This window comes from Artibeus jamaicensis, unplaced genomic scaffold (genome assembly GCF_021234435.1).
Source record: "Artibeus jamaicensis isolate MK-2021 breed Jamaican fruit bat unplaced genomic scaffold, CSHL_Jam_final contig_484, whole genome shotgun sequence".
In the NCBI taxonomy this organism is placed as follows: domain Eukaryota; kingdom Metazoa; phylum Chordata; class Mammalia; order Chiroptera; family Phyllostomidae; genus Artibeus; species Artibeus jamaicensis.
The window spans coordinates 5608254-5626744 of NW_026521859.1; the positions used below are offsets into that span (position 1 = coordinate 5608254).

General features: G+C 35.1%; 2 protein-coding genes across 2 annotated transcripts; both read left to right on the forward strand.

Moving 5' to 3' along the window:
* Positions 1-1226: 1226 nt before the first annotated feature.
* On the forward strand, positions 1227-6704 carry LOC119053606 (beta-defensin 110). Its single transcript, XM_037151244.2, has 2 exons — positions 1227-1318; positions 6496-6704. The coding sequence occupies exons 1-2, from the start codon at positions 1264-1266 to the stop codon at positions 6642-6644; spliced, it is 204 nt and encodes a 67-aa protein (XP_037007139.1). The 5' UTR covers positions 1227-1263; the 3' UTR covers positions 6645-6704.
* Positions 6705-7525: 821 nt separating this feature from the next.
* Positions 7526-15872, forward strand: LOC119053610 (beta-defensin 110-like). The gene is made up of 2 exons (XM_037151247.1): positions 7526-7556; positions 15739-15872. The coding sequence occupies exons 1-2, from the start codon at positions 7526-7528 to the stop codon at positions 15870-15872; spliced, it is 165 nt and encodes a 54-aa protein (XP_037007142.1).
* The last annotated feature ends 2619 nt before the right edge of the window (positions 15873-18491 follow it).

Genomic DNA, 18491 nt, shown 5'->3' on the forward strand with positions numbered 1-18491 from the left:
GCTAAATCAGGGCTCTCGCTTTTTATTTAAATGAAAAGTTTCTATTTTTATTTTATAATTTAAATTTTTTTGTAACAGATAGCAATTGTTAGGCAAGTAAGTTAATTTCTCTCAATCTCACTTCCCTGGCCTGTAACATCAGTGGACCTGATTAAAATCTCTAAGAAGTCCTACATTCTTTACTAGCCTATGATATAGATTCTATTGGTATGTAATTTATTTTTCTGATTTTTATAGCATAAATGAATCAGGTTTCTTGGAATATGTGGCCCTGTTAGCAGGATTAGCATGTCAGGATTTTGTTAGAAATGCAAAATCTTAGACCCTGTTCTAAACCTACTAAATCAGACATGCTGTGGGAGGAGTCATGTGATCTTTCTTAACAAGCCCTCTAGGGGATGTTGATGCAGCTCATGTTTAAGAACCACTGCCCCAGAAATTCTCTTGACTCAGTGGTAGGAGATAATTGATGAGTTGTCCTCTGACTGCAGCATCAGCTTCTGGATATATTATAAAACTTGCAGCTCTTCTGCATGTATCTGAAATAATAAACTTTGGTGGTATGCAAATTGGATCACAAATCACTTCCAGTTCCATAAACAGAATGAAAAACACTGGACCTAGAATTGTGAAATCAAATAACTTGTTATAAGAATTTATTTCATACAGAAAAACCTGTTAAGTATTTCCCATATTCATTAATGAATCCAGAATTTCCTGGTTATGTAACATTTAAACAATTACATATTATATGAATTGAACTAAAACATTCAACCTTCCTGGTTTTCATTGTTTTCAACTGCAAATAGAAGTAATCTCAAAGAAAACTTCTAGCTATAAAATTCTATATTATTGATTCATTTATTAATTTAATCTAAAAGGCATTAAAATATTTATAATTCTATGTAACATATAAGAAAGGATTGTACATCTGTAATATTTTTCACTATGATGTTTTGGCAACTCAACTCATATCTTTTAAAAGTCCTTTAAGGATTGTGTTTCCAGACAGCAGCATATCCAAGGTAACATAATCAGTCATTACTTTCACAAGAAAGTTTCACACTAATTTTTATGACCATGTTCTTTGAACATGGCACAGTTCAATCAAGCATACAAATGTTCTTGCTGTTGATAAGCCTCAGTAGTCAAAACCACTTCTCAGGACAATTGATAAATAAAAAAGGGTTCTCTGTTTTCTTATGTGAAAACCCTGACTTAGAAAAGATCTGTGGACACTTTTTTCCTAAGAAAGTCTCTGCCATGAAGATTCATCTCTTTTTTGTTATTCTGCTCCTCTGGGTCACGATTTTGCCAGGTAACATAGAAACATTTATGGGTACACTTGTACTAATGAATTTGAGGAAATAATCAGTTTTTCTTGTTAAAAGCATGGTAACAACAGATGGATTATAGCATTTTTTATACTAAAAGCATTGTGTTACTCTAGAACAGAAAAATGAAGGGGACATTAGTTTGAAAACAGGAGAAACATAAGTGAAGTCTATAGTTTAGTTAATATTATTCCATCAATGATAACTTCTCAGTTTTGATAAAAGTGGTGTGATTAAGTGAAATGTTAGCAGAGGGGAAGTTGGCCTTTATTATTTTTGCAACTTTCCTATAAATCTAAAATGATTTCAAGATGAAAACTCTCACCAACTTTATCCTGTAGCACCAGTCAGTTACAATCCATTCTTGCTGGAAAAAAAAATATTCTTTAGCATAATCAACCAATAAGGAGTAGGAAACAGTGTTCAGAGACAAACTATTTACTTTTTCCTTTAAAAAAAAAACTATGCTTAGCATACTACTTCCAATCACTAGAAAGCCTTTCTTAATAGTCTGTTCTTGGTACTTTCAGCAAATCATGTCCCTTCTTGGCCTTTCTTTAAATATTTCTAGTCACTACTCTTATGTCTTTGAGTGCTACAGATCACATGAATGTTGAGTGTAATACTAGTATATGAGCTCTACTTTTCATGAGAAAATTTTCCCCCTCAAGGACTGTATCTTCACATCAGGTATGTAACAAGATTCTCTTCTCTTGAATTAATGTGTAAGTATTAAGTGCACGTAAGTAGAATAATAAGTTTTGAAGATGGAGCAGTCATTGACTCTATTCCCTTCTTAAAGAGGCTAAGGTTAAAGGGTGGACTCAAGTTTTACCTAGTTTATGATGCTTGCACTAAAATCAGACTCAAATTCCCTAACTCAGAAGAAAATATTTATTTTTAGTACCTGGACAAATTTTTTAGACCTAATAGGAGTTGTAATTGAGGTCTACGAGACTAAATTAATTTATCTTTCATTATGAATATTAGAGAGTCCATTATGACAATCTAAAAATTTACACATAAAAAACTGATTAATTAGATTCTAAATAGGGCCCAAGCATCAATAAAGTTAACGAAGTAATGCTGTTGTTAATTTAGCTAAGAAAATAACTTCCTCTTCCATCATTTAAAAATTGTTAGAAAAAGATCTGTAGATTTTTTTCAGTTCTAGAAATAGCCAAGGTAAAGCTTTATTAACATTTGATAAATTTTCTTTCTTTTAATTTCAATAATAGCTAACATATATCACTATTGACAAGTGATAGGATTGTTTTTATGCTTTATTCATTTATTTTCCCTTATAACAGTCACATCATGTGTCCATACTGATAACTGAATATATTCATACACTTATCAACACACTTAAATTTATGTGTCTTGTAGTCTCATTAACTATAAACTACTTGGGGATATAGTGACATAGATTACACCATCAATGTTAACTATCTGTATTTTTTAAAGATTTTATTTATTTATATTTAGAGAGGAAAGGAAGGAGAGAAGGAGAGAAATATCAATGTATGGTTGCCTCTCATGAGTCCCCTGCTGGGAGCTGGACTGCAACCCAGGCATGTGCCCTGATGGGGAATTGAACCTCGATTGTGTGGTTCACAGGCCCGTGCTCAATCCACTGAGCTATACCAGCCAGGGCTGTTTTTATTGTATTTACAAAATGAGGTCATTCTCCTTGTTAATCACAATGTGAAAAACTTTAGATAACGGTCACCATTATTGACAAAAAAAAAATTCCAGAGGAAAAGAAGCATGTCAAGATGAGTATATTTTCTCCACAAAATAAAAAAATGTACAATATAGAATATAGACATTTTAGAAAATAAAAAAATAAGAACCTTGTCTTTCATCTTATAGTTCACCAACATATGGTGGTTGAACTAAATTGAATAAAATTAAATGTCATTTGTTTGACAATCTTCTATCATTCCTCAGTTGTCTTTAACATCTCACCTCCAGAAGGCAAAAATTCTTACTCAAAATTGAGCTAGGTAAACTCAAGATAGTTACAGATAAAAAATTGTCTAGATAGAAGTCCTTAACTTTCCTGTTTAGGAAAATTTCCAGTGAAGTCACTTAGTTTTCTTCTTCATTTTCTAGAGTTCATAAATGTACTAAATGTCTAGAAATGAGGTGTTCTTTTATTATCACTTATTGTTTCACTTTATCCGTCCAATTGAGAAGTGTGCTTTTGCCAGTAATCACTTTTCTTTAAATCCAGTATGTACTGTGATTATAGGATAGATAGTGTAGTTTTGTGCTGAAAGGGTGGTTGTGTTTGTCCCTGTTTCCAAGGAGATGAATGGTAAAGAATAAAATAATAGATGAGTAAAAACAAGAAATTATGGGTTGAATATATTTTAGGAATTATCTAGCTCATTTCTTGCTTACATATTAACTAGGACTTTATATACTGTTTTAAAGAAATCTAGTATGCAATATGAATATTGCATATGAGAACAATGAAAAGTGAGATTACTTTCTTGAAAGTGGTCATCAGAGATTTCAGAGAGAAGATTGTATTTGTACATCTGAGGGTAGAGAAAATATGTTTGGCTTAATCATAGCATCATAAGACCAGTGGTTTTCAATGAGAGTCAACTTTGCCCCCGAGGAAATATTAGGCAGTGTCTGTAGATCTTTTAGGTTTTCACAACTGGTGCTGTTGGAATTTGGTGGGTAGAGGTCAGGGATGCTGTTAAACATTCTTCAGTAAACAGGAAAGATAGTATCCAACAGCAAAGAACTGTCCAACCCAAAGGTCAATATTCTTAGGGTGAGAAACTCTGCTCTAGAGATGGGCAGGGAACTTAACATGGAATGTACATTTGAACCCTGAACAACACAGGGTTGAATTGTGTGAGTCCAATTACAAATAGATTTTTAAAATAAAAATAATAATTGTACTTTTCCTCTACCTTACATTATTGTAAGATAATGTAATATAATCATATAATATCCAAAATATGTGTTGATCAATTGTTTACATTACCGGTGAGGCTTCTAGTCAACAGTAGACTACTAGTAGTTAAGTTTTGGGAGAGTCAAAAGTTATAGCTGGAATTCTGATTTTGTAGGGGGTTGGTGACTTTAAACCCTGATGTGTTCCAGGATCAACTGTACTTATTTGTTGAATGAGTGGATGCATGCTTGCAAAGATGAATATTAGTGATCCAAAGACACTTATATTGAGAAATACTTATATTCAGAGGTCCATATGAGAAGAAAGGAGACAATAATTTTAGAAAGGTGAAATAAGAAAAAGAAGTAATAAGAGAGGGGTGACACATATTGAGCAATAGTGTCAAATATGACAGAACTTTGGCTAAAGTGAGTAAAATTCAGATTTCTACCACTAGCAAATGACATATAATTTGATAATAATTCCTAAGAAACTATAGTCTAAATAATAATACTTAGAAGTGAATATTTAATTTGTACAGTTATTATTTTTTTCTGCTGTAAGCCATATTCTGAACCTCTTCAATTATAGTGAGAAAAGAGCTCATTTGAATGGAAGAGCTAGGTTTTATATCAGCTATTTATACCAACCATATGGATAATGTGGCTTGAATCTGGGAATTCACTAGTAAGTATCTTTTCTCACCACAAACTGTTGGAAATGCAGACAGAATGTCCAGGAAGAAAGGCCTGGTCATTAAAGGGACTGATTGGGATATAAAACAGTAATTAATGGCAGAAACTAATGGACAAATGTATTTGATTTCATACCACAAATATACAAAAATGTTTCAGTCTACTCTTTGGTCAGACGCCTGCAAAATTTAGAATTCTCCCATACTAGCTGCCCTTAATCTCATGGTATGAGTAATGCCATTACTTATTGAACATTTTACGTATACAAAAAAAGACTCCAAAACAAAGGGATCCTGAAAACACATGGGCCAGCCTATAATGAGAAATATTAAATTAAAACGTAATTATCTTGGAATAAATCTTACAGCCTATCAGACCCATCCCCCAATTTCCCAAGTATCTTCAACTATCCTAAATAATACGCTTCTATTGTATTAATTTCCAAGCTACAAGATAAAACATGTAGCTGAAAGCCCTGGTAATTTTAGAAATCAGGTCATGGCGAACATTGACCACACCTTTTAGACATTTCCATTTTTTAAATCAATGTTGTCATCAGACATGCGTCTAAGTTAGATGATTTCTTTTTTAAAAAAATTGATTTTAGAGGATAGAGGAAGGAAGAGAGAGGGAAAGGCATCTCTCTGTTATTTCACTTATTTGTGCATTCATTGACTGATTCTTGTATGTGCCGGAGGATAGAACACACAACCTTGTCATGTAGGGATGATGCTCTAACCAGCTGAGCTAGATTATTTCTCTGGGGAAGTACATCTTAAAATACCCACAAGAGTTGTAGAAAGTCAAATTGCCTAACATTGCCCTTCTCTCAACTTTTTATTTTATTTTTTGTCAAATCTATCAAGGTGACACTGGTTAACAAAATTTTACAAGTTTCAGGTGGACAGTTCCACCACACATCACCTGTACATTGTGTTGTGTGTTCATGACCCCAAATGAAGTCTCCATCGATCATCATTTTTCACCCCATTCCCTCATCCACCCCCCTCCACTTCCTGTCCTCCCAGCAATCTCCTCACTGTTGTCCTTGTCCATGAGTTTTTTGTCTTTTTTTCTTTTTTGCTCAATCCCTTCACAGACTCCACCTAGCCCAACCCCCAATATCTGTCAGCTTGCTCTTTATCTATGAGTCTATCTCTATTTTAGGACAATCATCTAATTGTTCATTCCATCTAAATAGTGTTTGTGAAAGCAGAAAAGGTGATTCCAAATACAATTAGATGGTTGTAAAGATTAAACCTGACAGAAGATAAATTATGAACACTTTTTTCCTGTTGACTTTGGGAGCTATCCTTAAATTACCATCTAGTTAACTTGGAAGGTCACATAACAAGATGACACACCTCACTTAGGTCCAAGACACTTTCTGACTTCCATGATTGACCTTGAACCAATGACTGAGTCATAAACTAGAAATGGGGCTCTTTTGCTTTGTTCTACTATCTTTTGCTTCCTGACCTTTCTCCTTCTAAAATATGGGTATGTCATAGCTAGGTTGCTAATTTCAGTCCTTCTTTCCTTCTTACAGCCAGAAAGAAATATCCCCAGTATGGTAGCTTGGATTTGAGGAGAGAGTGCAAAAAGGGTAATGGTCGGTGTAAAAATGAGTGCCACGAGAATGAAATTAGGATTGCTTACTGCATGAGACCTGCAACTCACTGCTGCTTGCAGAAGTAAAGATGACAGAAGAAAAGAAAGAGACACATGGTCCAAGAAGAGAGGACCGGTGTTATTAAGACTTCCCAACACATCTTTCAAGGCCTGTGTATCTCTGTAATACACAAGGAATTAAATAAAATTCAATATTGAACCATTCAGAAGTGGTTCTGTGTCACACACGCATCTGGTGCCTGTACATTGCATTTTTGCTTGATCTCTTGGTACCAGAGTAAACAGAATGTTTTTTTTTTTATGGACAACCCTCAATGACTATTTAAAGGTCTATGTGCCTTGTGTGAGTTGACATAAATAATGCGAGAAACCCTAGGTCAAAGAAATGGAAGGAGCGTATTTCCGATAGAAGCTTACAGTAGAAATGTGCTATTATTATCTTATTATATAAAATATTTAATACTGTTCCATAGATAATCCCAAGAAAAAATGTGAACCCATGGGACTTAAAAGAGTAGACACTGAGAGTGCAAATCCTTTTCATGAGACACACAGAGCTTAAGTCAGAAAATGACTTAGGAAAGCAGAGGGGAATCACAACAAACTCCAATTTCTATAATTATTATTTTGTGGAGAAAAATATGTGTGTCAAGAAATAGAAGAGGGAGTAAGAAAGGAGGAGAAAAATTTCCAAAAGGTGAAGAGGCTATACATACTTGAATCTTTCTAAAGATTTTATTTATTGATTTATCTTTTAAGAGAGCAGGTAAGAGAGGAAGAAAGAGAGGGTGAAATCATTGATGGGAGAGATAAACTCAATCGATTGCCTCTCCTATGCACCTCAACTGAAACCAGGCCTGCAACCCAGGCATGTGTTCTGACAGGGAATCGAACTGGCAACCTTTGGGTTTGCAGGACGATGCTCAGTAAATAGAGACACTTGGGTCATGGCCATAATTGAATATTTTGACAAAGGAAGTAAGAAACTCTGACTACTAGCTGCATTCACCTCCTCTGTCCTGGGAAATGACCCTGAGGGTACAGAAGTGAAAGAAAGGGGGAGTAATCTTCACTCTTCAGCTCCACTCATCCTGAATTCCTCTCCACAACATTCTTAATCATACCTCTGTATCATACAGTTTCTGTTCAAAAGTACAAAATCTTCTTCTTCTATCAGTTTGGAAAGACAATTTAGTAATTTGTACTAATTCAGATTTTTAAAAAGCATCAATACTACAACATAGTAATAGAAACAGTTAGAAAATTCCCTCTCTCCCAGAATAAAATTGAAAAATAAATTGGTAACTTAACTAAAGAAAAAGGAAAATTTTTGAATGAATATATGTGGATCAGACTTGGACTCAGATAAGAAGCCAAAGAATTTCTAGGCCCCATCTACTCTCTTGGTATTCACAACATCACATTCCATCTTCTAAATGCAGGTATGAGATCTAAGGATCTATTTCACATGAAACTATCTATTATAGTGACATGCACAGAGAAAGAATATTTTTCATTTTGATAAAGTTTCTAGATATATTTCTGTCACAAGAGACTGTTTAATTTTTAGTTTTGTTTTAATAAGTGCATGAATTCCCACTATGAAATGGTTCTTTGCTCAGCATACATTGGAGCCAGATGTGCATGGTCTTTTCCCTCTCTCAACAACTAACAATAGACTTTGACTGCCTAATCTGTTCCCTTGTGGCATGAAAATCTCCAAAATTATTTTTACAATATTTATTTAAACAGGGTTTCTTAACCTCACCACTATTGATATTTGGGTCCAGACAGTTTTGTTGCGGTTGTGCGTTCTGCCTTTAGCTGCAGGTTATTTTCCTGCATCTCTAGCCTTTACCCACAAAAGGCGAGTAACACTCCCTCCACTGACTGTGACTATAAAAATGTCTATGTGCATTGCCAAACATCCTCTGTGAGGGGCCCAGGTTAGAACCTCTGGTTTATAAGTAGGTACTTATTCTCACAGAAATTTAAAAATGAAAATGGACAGAAATGTTTTCAGGTAGTAAATACATTTTCTGTTTCTTGTGAGAATAAATTTCTATTTGAAATTATCATGTGTTAGTATATATGAACCAGAGGTGATATATTGGTGACTCCAGAAAAAAAATAGCCTAACCTTTGGACAATAAATAGATCAGCCATGTTGAAAAGAAGATTAGTAAAATTAATTGATTGTTATAAAAGTTTGATTATTATTTATCCTACCTAAGCAGACTCCAGGCCATTATTACATCAAGACCTACAATATAGAATTGAGAAGCCTAGTGTACTATTAATATGGGCCAAATAAGAACCAACTTTTTCAGTGGTCACTGAGTAGCGGTAAATGGTGAGAGATGTGGAAGGCACTTGAAACATCTCTTCACATAAACTAGTCTGTACTGGCAGACCCTCCATCCTTCAGTGTTTGACAAACGAAACTAAAACCATCTAAATGTCTGTGCTGACTCCTCCTTGTGTATAACAGTGTATATTCAAGTAACAGTGCTCTGCCTCTGTCCAATGGACAAATGTGACTAACTTGAAAGAGAACGTGAATGTATAAGCATCAACTATGCAATTAATATCATTCCCTGGAGAAATCTTTTAAGGGCTGTGTGTGATGATATCCACTAAAAACTTTAGAGGTCCCTTTGACAAAATTCTGCAGTCTGTTCCTTAGAGAAAGAGTGGTGTCACTAATTATTTATCTTGCCCTCAGCATTCATTAACAAAAAGTTTTTTAAGAAAAAAAAAGGCAAATATTTACAAATGGGGAAAATTCTGGCAATTTTCTTTTTCATATACTATAATTTTCAGTGGAGTGATGGACAAACCAGTTAGATAATATTAAACTCATTAACTCTAAAAACCTGAAGGTTTGCACTTTCCCTTCCTTTGGCCCAGAATCTAAATTTCTATGGCATCGTGTATGTCCTTTAGCTTTTAGTTTTCTGTAAGTCTCGATTAGCATGGACCTTGATGAACTAATATCACCAAGTCTTGGACACAGTGTTTTATTGTTATTTACACAATACACATTTGCATCCATTAAAGATATTATATTGAAGTGAGGTTTGTCACCACCAAACCCAGCACAGGACTAAGAGGAAAAGAATTAGAATTCAACCAGATTCCAAATATTCAAGCCCAGCCCATTTCAAGATTTATTTTACCTTAATGTTTTGGGGCAATGACAATAACTAATTCCATGAGGAATTTATTTATTCAGACAACATTTGACTAATGCCTTCCCTCTTCTCAGGTGTAATGTCATGGGTTTTAGATTTGTAGATTAAAATATCACAGCTCCTGTTTTAAGGAACTGATAGTTATTCCTCACAAACTGAGTTTTAAATACTAGCCTATTAGATAGAGTTAAAAAATGAATAAGACACAGGATCTGCCCCCAAGAAGATCAATGTCAATTCATAACACTGGTAGTATGTGAGTCCGACATTGCGTTCCACATCCCCTCTCTCATTTATTCATGAATTTAGTAAGTACTCACTGAGAACTTAGCATGTATTGGCCATACTATAAGGTCAGAACAAATCAATAAGCAAAGCCAGCAATATTTTCTATCTTTGTGGAGCTATATTTTAGATGTAGAGAAAAATACAAGCATAAACATAATAAATAAGCAAATTAAATTAGAAAATAATAAATCAAACAGAGTTAAAGGACCCCAGAATGATGGCAGACTATAGCAATTTTGAATAGAATTTTTCAGGGGGTCTTTATTGAGCAGGTGCCATTTGAGCAAAAGGGGCAAAGACATGGTCATGGGAGCCCACTGAGTTCTGTGAGGGATGTGTGTGAGGCAGGTGCCTGGGGAGGGTGTTTCATCAGGAAGGGAGCATGTTGCTAGATCACCCAGAGATTTTAGAAACTAGAAAGGGTCTTGACTTTTATTCTGAGATAAACCCAATGGGTTTTAGTCAAAGGGAAAGCATGATTTAAATTTTGTTTTAAAAAGACTTCTTTGAAGGGCTTTCAGGAGTTTGGGAGGTACTGAAGTAATATAGGTCATACATTATGGCAGCACTGTCCAGGGTGGCAACAAGGACAGTGATGAGGAATGACATGACTCTGGATGTACTACAGGTAGAATTCGATTTCAGAAGAGATGTTTTTTCTTCAAGCTACTTTCTGATTTGCCTTATTCTATTCTTTGCCAAACATCTTGAAAAGCCGCCTAAACTTGTTGTCTCCAACTTCATCAACTCTTACACACTCTTCTCCCTGGTACACTCACCCACAGCAATGAACAAAATCTTCTTGTGAATGGTATTTTTTTTCTAAAATCAAACCCCTAGGCCTACTTCAATTCTTCTGAACAGCACTTTAGTTGGTCAATTGTTTAACAATTATTAGTTGAGTTCTCCATTTTTGATAGTCTTTTAAATGCAGGGACCTCTAGTGTTTTGTTCCTAAATCCCTTTTCTTCTTGTTTTATACCCTTTCCCAAGGTTATTTTGTCTAGTACAATAATTTCTTCTGTCAGCAAATTTTTTTCACAATCTCCTTCCCAAACCATAAAACTGAATTTATTACAAGTCATAGAACTTACTTATCTGGCTGGTCCCCAAAATCATTCTTTCATCGAGATATGTCTAAAATAGAACTCATCTTACTCACAAAGGTTAAAGCATGTCCCCTTGTTTTTATTCTGTTTCACTGATTGTTATTATCAAACACACAGTGTTAAGATCTAAAACACTTCACATCATTTACTTCCCAGCACTCTTCCCCCAAATCTAAACATTAACTGAGCTGCTTTTAATTTGTAACTATATCCTAAGTTCACTTCTTTATCTCTTTTTTGAAATACCGTTAACTTAATTATGTTTCTCAGTATTTCATATTTAGAATGTTCTAGCAATCCACCACATAGCCTCTCTGCTACACAATTTTTGAGAAAGTGGTACTTAAAAGCTCTGTGGTTTCTCTGCTTCATTCACAATAATGTCCAACACCACAGCTTTATAGGTCTTTTGCCAGGTGTGCCTAATATGACTTTGCTGTGTTTGCTGAAGCCCACGTCCCTATCTCCTCAGTCATGCTGAGAATCACAGCATTCTCCATTGTTTACAAATTCTTTCAAAATACCATATCAAAGTTTAGGCCTCCCCTCAATCCCTTGAAAATATGCTATCAGCTTTTCAAGATGCAACCAAAAGTCACATGTTCATTGAGGTGCTCAAACACACAGAAAAGGGATTCAGAATCCAACAGGACTACCTGTGAATTTATTTTCCTCTATTCCCCCTGGAACCTTGTTTAAGAGCTCTTGACTTCAGTTGTTCGGATGGGTGAAATGAGATAGGTATTTTAAAGAATTGTTAGAGCATTAAATCAGATAAGAATTTGCTCAGTAAAGAATCTGAAACCTAATGGACATTTACTAAAGCATAGCTCTTAATAATGGCTGTGGTAGCAGTAGCTGTAGTAGTAGAAATAACAGTAGAATAGAGTTTTCCGGAAGTTTTTACAGCTCTTTATTATGTGCTGTGAGGACCTTTTATTTATATGTCAGAACTGTCTCCACTGGTGATACTGTATTTTTTCCATTTCTATATCACCTCCCAACAAACATCGTCTGCCTCTTGGGGATAAGGTACTTAGTTTTTTTATTTATTTTTGCATTACTACTCAGCACAGGGCTGAGTACAACATAGTTGCTTACTAAATCATGGGTAGAAATCATGAGAGAAGGCATTCTCTTCATTTAAAAGTTAAAGAAAAATCAGTGAGTTACTAAAGGGTAGTATATAAAAATCTGCCACAAATCTAAAAATCACTCATATTGATGACCACATAAACTTAAATTCTTTCTCCCCCCAAGATTTTAATTATTTACTTTAGAGAGGGGAAGGGAAGGAGAGAGGGAGAGAAACATCAATGTGTGGTTGCCTTTGGCATGCCCCTACTGGGGACCTGGCTCACAACCCAGGTATGTGCCTTGACTGGGAATTGAACTGGCAACCCTTTGTTTTGCAAACCAGCACTCAATCCAATGACCTACACCAGCCAGGGATAACTTAGATTCTGTGATAACATATTCATTAACTCAGTCATTTTGTCAGTTGCAAACTGATTGAGTATGTTGTTCCAAGCACTTTGCTGAATGGTAAAGTAAGTCAGTGAACAAGGTAAACAGGAATGGCATTTAGTGCTGTAAGACTGGAGATTTTTGCTTTTGGTAGAGCACACCATAAGCACTAATACCAGTGCTTTACCAGGGTCACTTTTACATGTGAATCCAAAAGGAAAGTCAAAACAAAGGATATGTGAATAACTTTGAAGAGATTTATTTTCTAACACTGTAAAAGTTTATGTATTTTGTCATTATAACTGAAAAGTTCACAAAAACCTCAATTTCATGAGGAAATTGAAATAGCGTGAACCAAATCATTTGTTTGCTATATCACAGCTAATGAATACAGTATACAGAATTGAAACCTAGTCATATTTGATTCTATAAGATCATACCCTTTCAGACAAATTATACAAACTTCCACTGACCTATGGCCTTGCTCCTACCTTGATTTCAAATTGGACTCAGTAAACACAGACATCTTCCAAACCTACCCTCTCTGCCTCTCTATTTGCAGGGAACATTATGAGACAGGCAAAGAAATCATCTGTAGATAACTAATATGCTAGGAGATGGGGAGATATATGCCAGACATTTCTCCTGGAAGTGTAGAGAACTCCCCACAAAGCCTGGGAAAGCTCACATTGAATCCATGAGTGGGGGTGGCTGAACATTTAACCACTGGTTTCCTTACAGAGAGCCATGCACGTCCCTGCAGGACTTGTTTGTTAGGTGTTGCTGTCCACGACACACCCCCACCACACCCATAGCACGTTGTTCTGCTCCAGACTGCCAGGGACCTTTCTGGAATGCATATCCCTTACAGGGCCCCAAACTAGAGTTTGCATTTTTCTCTTTACATAAAAATTCATTAGGACAGGTCTCATTTCAGCAGTGATGTTTAGAATGTACAAGAGGTTTCAGTAGATGAAACAGATGTTATGTGTCCTTCCTCCAAATAGACATTCATTTTTGTTTTTATGTGCTATGTGTTAACTAGTTCTGGTCACCTTACATTAATGCTTATGTACCCATATATGACATCTGTGTGCCATTATACAGTTTATAACATATTACATAGCCAATTTTCACAAAACACTGAGATTGTTATTTTCACATGACATAGCTTTGATTCTAAAATGATGCTTTTTGCAATAACTAAGATGTGATACAACCAATTTTGCTACATTTGCTTTTTGTTTCCAGATCATATTGTCTTGTAGATTTCTTCATGACTTTAAATATTTCCATTCTTTGAAATAATGAGAAAATTAAAAAGACATGAGTATATTTTTAATTTTACTAAGGGTGATTATAAATACATAGTTCTCTTTTCTGAATTTAACGCATATTAGAGATCAGCATGGATTTGGTGGGTTGACAAGATAGGGTCTTAGGAATGTTGATTAGCTTAAAAAGTACTTGCCTCAGCAAAAGTATTTTTTTTAATTAAGTTCAATAATACATCACCCTCTTCCTTACTTTAAATTATGTCAAGCATCAGTTCTCATCCATGGCCAGGAATTCCCCAGTGGCCAGGAACTCTGTCATGGCGAATTAGTTTCCCATTCCCACAGGAGATACACACACTCATGTGTCAGAGCCTGTGTGGCACTTCCTTACACTTTAAGTGTAACTTCCTTCTCTTTTCTTCTAACTTTATTGACAATAATAAACTGGCACATTTGAGTCTTCTCTATATTCTATAGATTTGAAGTTTCTGTCCAGTTCTCAACCTAATGCTTAGAGAAAGTTAGGTGCTCAGATAAACACCTGACATATGAAATTGAAATGAAATCATCCTGACTTTCAATTAGGTATGAGGCAGGCAGTTAGGTTCTGTGAGTTGACATTATATAATTTTAATCTAAATTCAATTCAATTCATTCTCCACATTTTAATGAAATTGTTTTTCTTTATTATTCCCAAAACATGTAAAATTTAATATTCAAAATATATTTGGGTTAGCTGTGTTTATTCTATTCTGTAGGAAGGTGGAATGACTTTATCCAAGATACATCAGGACTATGATAACATTTTGGGGGCAAATAAATAATCCTGACTTCAAATCTCTTTAAATGAATTGGTTGCAACTGAATCATTAAGAAAAAATAAAATCTTAAAGTAACAAAAATACTGCCATTTATTATAGATTAATGTATAAAAACAAAGCTGTGAGTTTGGAGTCTCAGAACATGCATCTTTGCATTATCTCACGTGATTCACAACAGACTAGAAGACTAACATCAGGCTCTTTTTTTTACTAAATATTTAATTTATAACAAAACTGTGTTTCTATGTGTATGAGTCTATCTAAAGTGGTTTCATGTCCTCAGTAAATTACTCTGTCGGTGACTATCTTCATGCCTACTATGTTATAATTGTTGGCTATACCAGGTAGAAGATAACAAAGAGTCAGAATAAATCATAACCAACATGTAAGGGTTTTTATTTAGGCTGCAAGAATAAAAGTGTAACAAATGTTTAAGAAAAATACATATAATTTAGTACTAAATTATGTTATATTACATTGTTCATCCATTACCTGTAGGCTGGCAAAAGGGACATATCCATTTGTTCTAGTAAATGAAAGGTTATTTCAATTAAGAGGGACATCTGGATGGAGAAGAAAGCATTGAACAAATGATTCTATGAAGAGGCAATAGGAGTAGGTTTAAAACACTGAGAACAAATGCAAATGAAAACTGCATATGTTTTAAATATTATAAGCATCATCTTCATGAAGACATGTGTGAGTAAAACTGGTCTTAATAAAGTAAGAAAAAAAGATGGGAAGGCAAGAGGCCCTGGGAGCCAAATGAAGTTCATTACTGATGTGAGATATAAGATAAGGACATACATTTTTTTGAAAATAAACTGTGGTTTGGTCACCTGCTGAAACAAGTGATAAAGTATGTTATAAAACAATCTGACATCCTAGAATCTCCATCTTCCGCAAACATGCTCTCATGACTTAGAACAGAGATTTTTCTCCCCTCAGTAAGAAGATCCCCAAGTGAAAAACTGGACTGGTGACTTTATCTTTCTTGATTGCAGCCGGAAGTAACTTTGAACCAAAGTATAGATTTGAGAGATGCGAAAAAGTGAAAGGAATATGTAAAACGTTTTGTGATGATGATGAGTATGATTACGGATACTGCATTAAATGGAGAAATCAGTGCTGCATATAAACTTTGGATACAAGAAGTACCGTTGAGTAGCCCAGTTTGGATCTGAAATACATTTTCTTAACTCAAAAGCAGGTAAAAAGAAAATGTTTAATGTATTTACTGGAAATATGCTCTTTTAAATCCTAAATATCACTGTTTACATAAATTTAAAAAATTTTCAGTCTTTATTCATTGACTGCTCACTTTCTTTGTGTTTCAGATGGATGAACATGATAATTAAGCAAGGAAACAGACTCTAATTGATAAGGGACTCAAGAGTTGGAAATTTTTAGTTTAAGGTACATAGTTATAAGCCTAGTAGGTAATGTATATGTTAAAGCTTTTGTTTCAGAAACTACAGGTAAGGCCCACCCTGCCCCCACCCCAAACAGCTGACCTCCTGGGGCACTGCTAAAATTTACTGCCTGGGGACAAGTGGAAGCAATCTGGGCCATTGTGTTCCAGAGAGAGACAGGACCACACGCCCCTGGGAACAGCTACCTGCCCAGGGCCAGAATGCTGCAGTTTTCTTTCACCTAATTTTCCCTGAATTTCAAACCCCTCATCACTCTTTGTTCTCTGTTATAAAAAGGCTGGCTTGGAAGGAAATTTAAGATGGTCCATTAGGGCATGAACCTGCCATCTTCTCAGATCACAGGCCGTCTGAATAAAGCGCCCATATAAAGATTCAACCCCTGTCTCTACTTAGTGGGTTTGGTGCGTGACAGGCAGCATGAATGCTGGTGTCTCTTCTGGTTTCATAATGGCACTTATAACCTCCTTATGATCATTTTGCATCTAGGCATTCATGCCACTTATCTGAGTTGCTCAGCTTCCTCTCTATGTATACATGTAACCGTATTGCTACTTTAATATGATAATCAGGGTTTACTTCATAGATCCCCTTGTTCCACATCAAAATCTCTCCATATATATGTAGCCTAATTCTCTCTTTAAAAAAATGCATCTTTTCTCCCTTTCAAAGGAGAAGCCTTTCAATCTTGCCATGCCTAATGTTCTTCTGTATGCCTTTAACCAGTTCCTGTGAGAGGACAATTAGAGATGACTTGGTGTAATCATCCTCTCAATAGGGCAGTTAAGTGTTCTTTATGATACACATGGGGAAGGGATTAATAACCAGAATTAAGAGAAAGAGGGTATTTTTAATCCATGCAATCTTTTATTTTAAAAAAAATCCCACAGGGAAACTCAGTAATAGGCGTTGTCCCAGCAATTTAGAACTTGCATAACCATTGTTATTATTTCTTAATCGTTTTCATAAATTGAATAAAAATTTGTAGAAAGTTGTTTTCTCTCCTCTACTTAAGTCTGTACATAACTTCCTTAATTTTGCATCTTGTTTGGTAAAGGCAGGCAAATTTGCTCTCTACAGAATACATTTGCTGACCTTATATTAAAAAAAAAAATCAGTGAAACTTCCAGGAGCGAGATGTGATTCTTGAAGCATCCGTCTTAGCACCACCACCTGAGAACTTACAGAAATCAGGTGCCTGGGGTTTAGACTTACTGAATCAATAACTCTTTAAGGTAGTGCCCTCCATATGATTATAATGCACTGAAAAATATACTAACTGTTGCCCTAAAATGCTCTTAACTATTGAATTCTGAAGCAAAATAATGGTCTTTTAATTTTTTTCTGAACTTGGACAGAACTTTTACAGACCCCTTGACATTACTGACAAAAACATACTCATGTAGCAGAAAAAATATGTCAAGTAACATATTTCTTTCTTTGGAGAAGATATGGGCAAAAGAAAAACATGAAAAGAGTGTTTTAGATAAAGAAATTAGAATTCATTCTTGCCTGTTGGTTAGTCATTAGGTGTTGCTTGACCTAAAGTAAGTAAAAATAAACCCAGTGTATATTTTTTTCGGTTTTCTCAGTTGTTCTTACCTCTCATCTTGTGTTCTGGGACATGAAAATTCCTGAATAAAAGTTCAATTTAATCTTACATGGAGAGTTATATGAAGGGAAGTTGGCAATACAACTATTTTAAATTTTCTTTGTGTAGAAACTTTCATAGAAATAATCTTTTGCTTCCCTTTCCCAAGCCCTTCCCCTCCCTGTTCACTTTCCCTTTACTTTATCACAAGAATTTTAAGACTCAAAATATTAAGAACTGGTGAAAGATAAGTGCTAATAACCCCTTTCCTTGAACTCTCATGTACTTTGGACCCAAAATATCATTATGTTGTATTGAAAGGTCAGTCTTGATTTTCTTGTTGATTTCAAGAATGATGTAACAGTCTCCTGGAGAAATTTGACTAAGGCAGCCCAAATGCCCCCCTGAACTTTCACTGAACTTCAGATAATTTCTTTCTGACTGTAGGCCCTAGACTTCACCTTTCTTACTAAATTCACTTTAGAAAACTTGCAGTTGTAAATTCTTTCTCTCTTCCTTTGAAATATATTTAAATCCCCCTTTCTCAAGTCAGTTTTACAAAACAAGAAATGTTTTTCTCAAGGACTAGAGAACAATCCCTTTGATATGTACATTTCAAAGGACACCACTCCCATCTCTCAGTCTCTGTGGGCGGCTAAGAACCTAACTTCAGTGGGTGCCAATTATCAAACACTAATGGGCTAATTACAGAGAAACACATTGGTAAACTCAGGGT